Raw genomic sequence first — 11,535 nt, 5'->3', positions numbered from 1 at the left:
AAGGCCATGAAAAGCGCATTAGTGTGGGTGTGCAAGTGAGTGTGCTACAAAACCACAAACTACTGTGATGAAATTTCAATTATCGTCACTCAGCTGTGTGCTGTGTGCTGTGTGCTGTGTGTCGGTGTGAGTATCTGTGTGTGCCCAGGGTGAGTATCTGTATCTGTGTGTGCCTGTGCTGTGTGCATGTATGGCACACCTGCTGCTGTCGCATTGCAAGCAAGCAAGTAAAAGCTCGTTAGTCTACGTCCCCCCCTACAGCACACCGCCTCCTTTTTCGCCCCCAAGGACACCCACAACATTTGTTGCACACGCACACACATGGCTTGCGGCTCACCCACCCACTCACACACACACACACACATACACGCACTCACACAGAGACAGCTTGCCTTAACTTTGCCTTTGTCTAGATGCTGTGCACTTTTTTGCAACCCTTCAGCCAACAACAATGATGATGATGATGGTGGCATTTGCTACCTGAGTGATTTCCTAAAGCACAGCACTCCTCACTCCCCACTTCCACTTCCACTTCCGGTTGTGAGTGAGATGGCTGCACATTCAAATGGCTGCACGTCCAGCTTCCAGTTTGCATGTGCTGCTGTTCCCATCTCCCCGGGGATTCCCCAACCCCATTGTAGACCACTCGATTACCCCTTTGTGCCGGGTAGCCTTTCGTTAGCTTCTATTTAACATGCAGTTATCGTTTGTTATCGCCAGCAGTCACAAGCCAAACTCCCACAGAAAGCAGCTTGTCAACAGGGAAACAGGGCAACAGGGCAACAGGGAGCAATGTGAAGAGGGATGACAGCCCTGGACGAAGCTTAGATGCCCTGCAAATCCCTTAATTAGATATATCCCAGTAAAGCTAAGGCTGCAGAATTGCCTTTGCCTCTTATTCTATAAGATAATGTTCATATTTGTCAACGGATTTTGGGCATAGGCTGAGGGCTCAAGTGCTCTATAAATCCTGAAATCATTTGATAAAGTAAAATGAAAACTCTATTTTAAATCCTTTCATGACCTTAACTATTAATAATTTTGTAATATGATTTTTTAGTAGTCTGCTTCATTATTGCTAAAAAAATAAAAAAAAATAAAATTTCTTTTCCAGGCTGTATATGTAGGTAAATATATAACATTTACTATTGACAAATTTATATTATTTAAAGGGCTTCAAGCTATATTTTGGGTATTTTGATATTAAGTCAATATTTGTAAACATAATAACGAAGCTAAACATTTGTTTAACTTAATTGGTAGCATCGTTTCTTATATAAATCTAGCTTGCCATATGAAAGTCCTGCAACACCCGAAATTAACATTTCCAAATTCCATTCCGCCAGATGGAGTGACCCCTTACTGAAGGCCCATTTCCGCCCCCCTATATATTGTTTTCCAGTACTAATCAATGCCAATGCATTAACATTAAAACTTGGGCGGTGAAATTTTAATTAAAATGTGACAGGCAACTAGCGCACAATGAGCCCGCTCGCCGGATATCTTGGCCTGGCTTTGGCTTGGGCTTGGGCTTGGGCCCTCTTGTGTGTGCGTCTGGCATAAAAATATTCAGCATAAGTGGCGGCCGCCCAGCGATGCTCGACATTACAGAGCTGCCGAGTTGCCGAGCTGGCAGCAATTGTGCCATTTCAATCGACATCTGTTACTGATTTCAAAGAAACTTTTGTTGACAACACAAACAAATGCCAAATACAGGGAGCGAGGGGTGCGGGTGCGGCAAGGATGCCGTCGCCTGGGGGTTTAAGGTACAAACCGTTTGACGCTTGCCTGCGCACGACTCTGGCCACCTCCCGCCCCTCCCCTGCCCTCAGGGCCAGCCGCCCCCCCCTTTGGCCCTGAACCAGACCCAGAACTCACGTGTGGCCCAAAGTGCCGCACAGCTGACGTTAACGTTATCAGCAAGCGGCTGTGCCGGTGAAATTGTGTGGGTCTGTTTTCATACCCGCCAAATCGTAGAGTTCATGGGTATATGGGGGAGCTGGTCGTTAATGCAACAGGGAGAAGGAAAGCAAATCATTAATTTAAATCACTTTCAAATATTTTTTCTTAAACTATGTAGTTATGTAGTAGTTATGTAGTTATGTACTTTTAAATGTCAATAAATTTAATATGCATTGCATATAATATTATGATTAAATTTTTAAATTTTAGCTTAAAATATTTCATTTTGATTTCAATAGTATGACATTTTTTTTACTATTCCATTTTTTTATTAGTGTATAGAAATTACTATTTTTTCCGACACCTAAGAGGATAAGAAAAACGAGCGCCAAAAAATTACCTTAAAGTATGCAACATCTTTCGTAACAGTTGGGCTACAGGATATCTCACGGTCGGAGCACTCGACTTTCTTCCTTTATCTGTGTGTGTGTGTGCTGCCTGCTTGTGTGTGAGTGTTTTGTTTTCGCCGGCTACAAACAAAGTTGACTGAGGCTGCCAGTTTGCGTGTCTGTGTCTGCGAGCCTGCATTGGAAGGCTGTGCAGCAAAGGCATCTGACAGGAAGGCAGTCTCCAGGATAAGGGAAAGAGGAAGAGGGAGACGAAATGTATGGCTGTAACTGTGTGTGTGTGTGTGTTTTCGGCGGCGCCATTGTCGATAATAACGATGGACTGAGCCCCGGGTCGCAGGCTTTTGTGCGCGTAACATGTGTCAATTACAGGCGCCCACACACACGCACACACACACAGAACCGCGGGAACAGCCGGCACACCAACACACAAACACACATGCATATGCGCTCACTTAGTTTCGCTCTCACACCGTCGATAACTCAAAAAGCTGCCAAAAAGTATGCGCACATTTTTTATATGTGCCGCCCGAAAGTATGCACATATTTTTTATATTTGTGCTGCCGGCATTTGACAGCTAAGCGACGTCGACGTTAACGCCAACGCCGACGCCGGCAGAGGGCAGCGCTGCCCTATGTTAATTTATTTTCACAGCATTTTTGTTGGCGCCTGCGACTGAAGGATAGAGGGAGAAAGAGAACGGAAATTACTTCACAGCTTTGTTTTTTTTAGCAAATAAGAAATGCTTAATTAAAAAATTTCAAATCACTGTAACAGGTGGAAAGAGCAAAATAAGATGCCAAAAACTTTGACTTTGCAAAGCAATTTGAAGTGGCGGTTTACTTTACATTGCTACATTTTAATATTTCTAATACTTTTGTGTTTTGTGTTAAACATACAGTTTTTTGGAGAAGAAAGTGGTTTAACTTTGGACTTTGTATTTATATGTATTTATAATTATATATTAAAGTATAAATATGTATGTTGAATTTAGACCTTAGAAATATTTTAAAAGTGATTTCTAAATAAATTACTATAAATTAGAGTGTAATTTTGGTTACCCCCTCCTTTTTACAGTTTTTTCAGTTTGCTGAAAATAGTTTGGTTTTTTTCTTTTTCTTATCATTATATTTTGAATAATTTACATTTTGTGCGAGTTTACAGAGCGCTGTTATCTTAAAAGCTTCCAGCAAAGATTTCCGATCATTGCTATCTGCTTTGGAGGCTGTGTTGGATTCTCACATGCGCTCTTACTCTCTTTGTTTAAGGAATACTTTATAATATCAAATGTACATAGCATTGTCTCTCTCGTGGCGACGACTTGCATGGCTGTGGGTATAAAAACCCGCTCCCGATCGCAGCGCCAGTTATTTGAGCGATCCGACGTCGTGTGTACAGATCATTCGTGCTATATATCTACGTGTTGTGGCTGCTTTCCGTGTAGAGAACCGTTTGTGATCGTGCTAGACAAAAAGTATGTCATTTGGGGGCGCTGCACTGGCATTGAAAAGTGAATTACATTGATCATGGCATGGGGGCGCCAGAACTCACTGAACAAGAGCCATGTAAATCGTTAGTGAGTCCAATTCCATGGCCAGCCAGGCGAAACCGGTGCCAAGAAGTGCGTGTGCGCAGAACACGGCTTCTAAAAACTCTGTGCCCGGCATACGAAATAAGTCAAGGTCCCCCAGCATAGACGCCAGATCATAACTCATATATGTAGAATCCAAACTTTTATTGAGCTAGCAAGCCCATGTTGGCATTATCGCAAGTAGCAATGAACTTTGAAACCGGCTTGTCACTTGATAGCTTTCTTAACCCTTGAGGGGGACTACGATTACAAGTATGTGGGGTATTAGCAATTGCAATGTTTCTAAACACCTTTCCATTGTTTTGCGCCTTTCGCGATAAGCCGGCAAAACAAAGAACCAGACGCTTGTATCTCAGCTGTTTGCAACGGGGTGGGTTCAGTGGCAAACACAGTTTTTATGGCCTAATAATCTTGTGAACTTAGAAGCCACTTAACCGACAAACGAATCTTAGCCATCGGAGAGATTAATGTCGAGTGCTCACCTACTGATCCGAAAAGTTTCCATACCAAATGAGGCCTCCAATTAAAATGGTAACGCTATAAAAAAAAACATTAGCTTAGGTCATAAATGTTACATTTCCCTACAAAAATTTCTAATTAGCTTTTCAGCCATGGAGTAAACCTTTTTAAAATAAAATAATTAAAGTAATTAAAGTCATAAGTTAGTAAGCATATCCCTTAATTACTTTCTCACCAGAGTTCATAAAATGTTAATTATATTTCATTTATAGTTTGCTTTATTTTGTAAGGTAACCAATTAAGTTAACTAGTCTTCAATCATTAGCACACAGCAGTATTACTATATATGGGGTATGTATATTGTAATGTTTCAAAGTACAGCATTGATTACAATCAGCTGCCACAGCTGGCTTTCCATTTCAGTTATTAAAATAAAACACTATTCACACCTCTCCCGCTCAATTGTCACTGCTCTAGTTGGGTTTGAATAAACTAAACCCTAAACCACTTGTCACTGCCCCTTGTCGGCCCCTTTTAAACCTCGCGTTGATAAGCACTTGCGATCCACAAACTATATGGTGAAACGATATCAGGCAACGCTTAAGTCCGCTTATCACTCAGTCGCTGGCAGTCGGTTGCCCTAGGCGCAAGTTTAGGAATTTGCTGGAACTTGAAAGGGTGCAGCCACTCAAACTGCTAAATTATACCTTGCCGTAGCTGTCAAAACAATCGTTTCCATCCGTTTTGAGTAACTTATAACTAATTCGACCATGTTTGTTTCTGCCATCTGCCTTTCGAAGTGAGCGCGAACGAGGAACGCGGCGATCAGCAGGATCAAGAGGATCAGGAACAGGCTGGCGGCAGAAAAATGGAGATCCAGCTGGAGCTGAACCTCAAGCAGAAGCTGGCCACTCGGCTGGCCACCCTTCTGCTGGCCACCCTGATCTTCGCCAGCTTCTGTTGGGACAATGCGGTGGCCAGTCTCACTCTGGGAGCAGTTGTGGCCCTTCTACTAAGGAATCCCACCTTCGTCTTTGCCCTGGTGATGACCTGCTCAAGGGACCTAATGTGGGTATATATGTGTGCCAGTCAAATCTTACTAACTTGCTTACCTTTTTCAGGGCGCTGCAGCGCTTTGTGGCCCTCAATATCTATCTGATGCGGAGAGATCGTCGGGGTTGCACCGTGGCCCAATGTTTTCAGGAGCAGGCCAAGTCGTGTCCCAAGAAAACCTGCTTTCTAATGGACAATCGCAGTCTAAGCTTTGCGGAGGCCTTGGAACTAAGCCAGAAGATTGCCGGGTACTTCAAGGATCAAGGTCTGCAGAGGGGCGATTGTGTGGCCCTGCTGATGGAAACCCGTCTGGAGTATCCCTGCATTTGGTTGGGTCTCTCGCAACTTGGTGTGATCACGGCCCTTATAAACTCTAATTTACGAGGAGAATCTCTGCTGCACTCCATCAAAGTGGCCAATGCCAAGGCCATAATTGTGGGCAGTGAACTGCTGGATGTGCTAAAATCGCTTAGGGAAAAGGAGCAACTTCAGGAGCTGCCCATCTATCAGTATACAGACGAGGAGCTAAGGGGGCTTCCAGGACATGATCTTCTGCCGGGAGCTGTGGATTTAGGCAGTGCTTTACGGAACCAGAAAATACTGGAGCTGCCTAGTTCTAAATCTCCTGACGAGGCCCGATCGAAACTGCTCTATGTCTACACCTCGGGAACTACGGGCCTGCCCAAAGCGGCTGTGATCACCAACCTGCGATTTCTGTTCATGTCCGCCGGAGCCTTCTATATGCTCAGGATGACTAGCAGTGATGTGGTGTACAATCCCCTGCCCTTATATCACACTGCTGGCGGAATTGTGGGAGTGGGCAATGCCATTCTAAATGGATCCACGGTGGTGCTGCGCAAGAAGTTCTCGGCCAGGAACTTCTGGCTGGATTGCCAGCGCCACAACTGCACAGTGGCCCAGTATATTGGCGAGCTGTGTCGTTACCTCCTGGCCACGCCCTACTCCCCCGATCAGCAGCAACACAGCCTGCGCCTGATGTACGGCAACGGACTGAGGCCACAGATCTGGTCGCAGTTCGTCCATCGTTTCGGCATCCCGCATATCGGCGAGATCTACGGGGCCACCGAGGGAAACTCCAACCTGATCAACATCACCAATCGCGTGGGAGCCATTGGCTTTGTGCCCGTCTACGGATCGAGGCTCTATCCCGTGCAAGTCCTGCGCTGCGACGAGCAAACGGGTGAGCTGATCAAGGACGCGCAGGGTCACTGCATCAGGTGTCAGCCGGGACAGGCGGGACTGTTGGTGGGCAAAGTGGATGCCCGGCGGGCAGTGAGTGCCTTCCACGGCTACGCGGACAAGGGTGCCTCCGAACAGAAGCTGCTGCGGAATGTCTTTTCCGCCGGCGACGTCTTCTTCAATTCCGGTGACATGGTGGTGCGCGACATCCTGGGCTACTTCTACTTCAAGGACCGCACGGGCGACACCTTTCGCTGGCGCGGCGAGAACGTGGCCACCCAGGAGGTGGAGGCCATCATCACCAACTGCATTGGACTCGAGGATTGCGTGGTCTACGGTGTACAGGTGAGTCCTTACAATGTGGTGTATATTTGGGTAATAGAAAGAATAGGAAGAAATTTCATTTCTTTCACAATCTCATTTAAACTTTAAATAGAAAATTAAATACAAGTTGGCCATTAGAGTTTATTTACTTTACAATGCCTATTGTAACCATAAGACCGACAACTTATGGCAACTTAAGTCAAAGCTTAAGAAAGAAAGTATTCTTTCCCTGATTACTTTATGATTGCTGTCAACTATCACATGCTTAAAGTAGATCAATAATATTTTCTTGATTACTATAAAATGACTATTTACAATCACATCCTTATATTAAATCAAGAAAATATTTAAAAATTTTTTCATATATTATATGTAGTTCCAAATTTTAATTAAAAGTAACAATGTGAATCATAAATAAAGCGTATCTTATCTTTAAGTTTGTGTGTCATTGAAGTATTTATGATATTCTATGAAAGTGAAGAATTTATAATTTGTATTATTACTTTTTGATCACATCCTAACATATAGTAAATAAAGCACAATTTTCTTGATTGCTGTTTGCTAGCTATTAACAATAATAACTTGCAGTAAATCAGAAATATTTTCCGTTTATAACTATTTCTCCAAGTGTGGCCGAGGGAACTACCCATGTCGCGCTGAATCACCACTGAATCAAGCTAGAGTAGATAACAAAGCACCTCAAACATACCCATAAACCTCGATTTTCACTATCTTGCTGCGGTTATCTTTACAGATCCCTCATGTGGAGGGTAAGGCCGGAATGGCAGCGATTGTGGATCCGGCGCGCAAGGTGGACATGGATTACCTGTCCATCGTGCTGAGGGGCAGTCTGCCGCCCTATGCCCGCCCCCTTTTCATCCGACTGCTGGACGAGATTCCGCGCACGGCCACCTTCAAGCTGAAGAAACGAGAGCTGGCCCAGGAGGGTTACGACATCCGAACGCTGGCGGACCCCATATACTACCTGAATCGGGACGGGATCTATAGGAAGCTCAGCCTGGAGCAGTACGAGGCCTTGCGTTTGGGAAAGGCGGGACTCTGAAGCCCCTTTCTCCACCGAATTCTTATTCCAGCCACTCACTCCTCTGTGTATATAGCTAAACGTTTGTGTGTGTGTGTGTCCAAATGTATTTTTAACACTTAAACAAGGACTGATACCAAAAATGCCAGTGAGAAAGTTGTTTCCAACGCAAACGCGGGCCGAAAAGCCCGACGCGTTTCTTGGCCATAAAATGGCAGCTTAACCGATAATGGGAGCCAATACGTTTTACGGCCAGAAGATGCTGCTACCGCCACAAGATATATCGAAAGTGTTAAATCCCCAAGATTAAGTTCTCGCTCATTGGCAGCTGCTGCAGTTGCCGTTGCTGTTGCCGTTGCGCTGCTACTTTTGCAGTGGCTGGTGTTGCAACATTAACGCCATTTCCGCTCGCTAGCGGCAGCTGCGACTTCGTTGGCCGTCGCCTAAGATAAACGATGTGCAAAATCCATACAAAACAATGCCAAAAACAACAAGGTCTTGCAACCGCAACAGCGCAACATCGCAACATCGCTATATCGCCATCGCCATTGCAACAGCGACGACGGCCACCAATATCGATGCCAATGGCGAAAAAGTTGTGGCAGGCAATCATAAAAAACGAAGAAATGGCAAACAAAGCTGGGCGCCATTTTGCAGGAGCAGAAAATAACGTTGGTGTTGCTCCTTGGATGCCAAAGGTTCTTCGATGGCTAAAAGTTGCTGCAGGTAGTTTACTAGTCCACTCTTAGATTTACAGGATCCTAATTTAGGTTTCAATATTTTCTTGATCCAAATTGTGTGATCAAGGAGTCCTTTGTAAAAGCTTGATGGTTACAAGTTGCTGCATGTTAGAGCATTTTAATTAAAGTTCTGATATTTTTTCGTTGTCCCGGAAATTTGTTGTTGTCCTAAAAGTTCGTTGTTGCATGTAAATGAAAGGTGTATGTTTTAGATTTTCAAGATTTTGTATTGATTTTTTTATATATGCCGGGATAAATTGTTTTTCGATGGCTAAAAGTTACAAAGGGCAACAGATAGAGACCATTTTTTGATTTATAAAATCTTAACTGGTATTAAAATATATTTTTTTTTAAATACAAAATGGTAAATGATGTTGTTGATGATTTACCATAAAAATTTTAAGCTTTTCAAAGTTTAAATAAAAGAATAAGATAATTTTTCGATTTCTAGGACTTTTAATGGAATTTAAATATTTTTTTAAGTCGATTTCAGTTTTCAGATCTGCTAAGAATTTGGCCAGTTACAGAAAAGTCATTTTTCAATTGCCATTGAGAATCGAATACTTTATTTTGAATATATAGAAGTTTCCCCAGAGATCCTGTGATGGGCAATATACAAAGTAAAATGCGTATGCCGAAAATGCACATAAAGTTGCAGCTGCAGCAGCTGCCAAAACCACGCCCCCTCCTCCTCCGCCGCCTCCTTCCTTTTTCGCGGCGCCATCGTCGATGTCATAAACAAAATGGCAGTTGTGGGTGCAGAAGTGCATGAATACGTTCGCATAGCTAATAACAATAAAGGCAACAACAAAAACTGCCATTGCAGCTGACACCAACAGGCAACTGATGTTGCTGTTGCTGCTGTTGCTGCTGCTCCTGTTGTTGCTGTTGCTGCTGTTGTTGTTGTAATTGTAACTTCGCGTGCGCCTGGCCTGCGTAAGTGGGAAAATTAAAAATTTCTCAATAATTTTTCGAAATGTTCGACAAGAACGTCGGGCGCTGCCATTGTTCGCCGCTTCGTCCTGAATGCGTCCTGCGTCCTGCTCCTTTTGGGCTCATTTAGAAAGCGTTTGGGTGGACAGGAAGGCGGTGGCTGGTGGGTGGTGGTTGGTATTTAGTGGGCGGCATTGGGTGGCTAAGGCCGGTGGCTCGGCGACGGCGCCACAGCTGCCATTGAAATTCCAAAGCTATTAAAACGCTGCCAGTGGAGCTACGACCAAACGGGCACCAGTGTATTTCCGCTGCTGTTGCTGTTGTTGCCCTTCGTTCGTTTTACCCTTGCCGAAATGGGGTATTTCAAATTGATTGCCCGACTTAATCTTGGCTTTGGCTTGCGTTTCCAGTGAATCTCCTTTCCTTGACAGGACTATACGAAGACTGCCTTATTTTAATAATCTACTTTTAGGCGAGTGTTGATATTTAACCTAATATTAAAATCTTTGTATTCTATTTATTGTTTATATTTGATAATATAGTTTGCAAAACTAAAGCTAACATAGGACAACATAGTATTAGCCACTTAACCTTCGAGTATGGTTGTTTTAAAGTTAGTTACAAAGTATGATTACGATTACTTTTGGTATATATGATTTTTTGGGTTTTTGAATAACGTTATATAAATTAGTTTCTTTTTGGAATTTTATTATGTTTGCTAAAAAAATTTATTTAGTTTTGTTATACAAAGTTTTTACTGTTTTTTTGTTATTATAGAGCCATTTGCTGTAATTATGGTGACGGATTGGTATTTTAAATTAAAAATATTTGTATGGTCTGTTTTAATGTTGAACACTTCACTTTACTCACTTTAAAAACATTTAAATATATGTTAAAAATTTCAGCCATTAAAAATGATTTTAATGTAGTAAGCTTATTAAGTCTTTGAAGATTTTAAATTATTTTTTAAAAAATTTCTGCCACATTTCATAGACAATTTTTGTTGCCGAAAGATAGTTCGGAACAAGATGAGTCTTCATTTAGCCAAATTATCATGTGCCAAATTTATAAAATTGGACATGTATATCTCTGAAAATAGATTGCCTACACATCTTTTGAAAACTAGTTACAATATTTTAAATGATGGAAAATAAAATTCGTTAAGTATTATTGCCTCTGGTAACTTTAACCCCTGTTGCAAAATTATAAGATATTTGTGTTTGCTTGAATGAGATTTAATTTGATATACTTCTTAAGTGTTTTCGAAGGAGTTTTTTTTTTTAATTTTTACTATAAAGTAAATTTATTTGTATTGCTTTTTCTAAGCCTTAAAAGCACCTGTATATTCGGTCTGACCCTGCATCCCTTTTGGCCTGGCTCTGCCACTTGCTGTGGCTGCTGCCAGAATCGGTTCGGATCGCTCCGCTTTTGCTTGTATGCATTTGGGCTTAAAGGTTTTGCTTGCTTTTGTTTTTATGTTTCATACTGGCACTGCCACTGCCACTGGCACTGCTATTGCCACCGCCCCATGCCCCTGCCACCCAGCCCGTCCTTTGGGTCCTTGGAGCTTTGTCAGTTCGTGCTAATTACATTGCACCTGTGCATGACGTTTGATGTTGGCCTGTCGAGCTTCGACTGTCGCTTGTGTTTGTGTTTGTTGTTGGCATGCGAGTGCGAGGTGGAGTGCGGGAGTTTGGGAGTGTGTGTGTGCGAGCGCTTAGTTTGTTTGGTTTTGGTCTTTTTGGGGCGCTGACTGAACTGCAGCAGCAACGGCAGCAGCAGCAGCAGCAGAAGGCAGCAAAAATTAATTAAAAGCCAACGTGCGGCGGCAATGCAATTAAATTCGATTTGGTCGGGCATTCGACTGCTGGAGACTCGTAGCT

At 43.0% G+C, this 11,535-nt stretch overlaps 1 protein-coding gene across 1 annotated transcript; it reads left to right on the top strand.

Moving 5' to 3' along the window:
* Positions 1–3,691: 3,691 nt before the first annotated feature.
* LOC108144715 (long-chain fatty acid transport protein 4) lies at positions 3,692–8,875 on the top strand. Its single transcript, XM_017269809.2, has 4 exons — positions 3,692–3,784; positions 5,161–5,428; positions 5,482–6,958; positions 7,692–8,875. Coding segments are annotated over exons 1-4 (2,055 nt in total). The 5' UTR covers positions 3,692–3,783; the 3' UTR covers positions 8,001–8,875.
* Positions 8,876–11,535: the final 2,660 nt, after the last annotated feature.

Source organism: Drosophila elegans, unplaced genomic scaffold (genome assembly GCF_018152505.1).
Source record: "Drosophila elegans isolate 14027-0461.03 unplaced genomic scaffold, ASM1815250v1 contig_183, whole genome shotgun sequence".
In the NCBI taxonomy this organism is placed as follows: Eukaryota; Metazoa; Arthropoda; class Insecta; order Diptera; family Drosophilidae; genus Drosophila; species Drosophila elegans.
The sequence above is the reverse complement of the archived record's forward strand: the minus strand, read 5'-3'. Positions and strand labels throughout refer to the sequence as shown.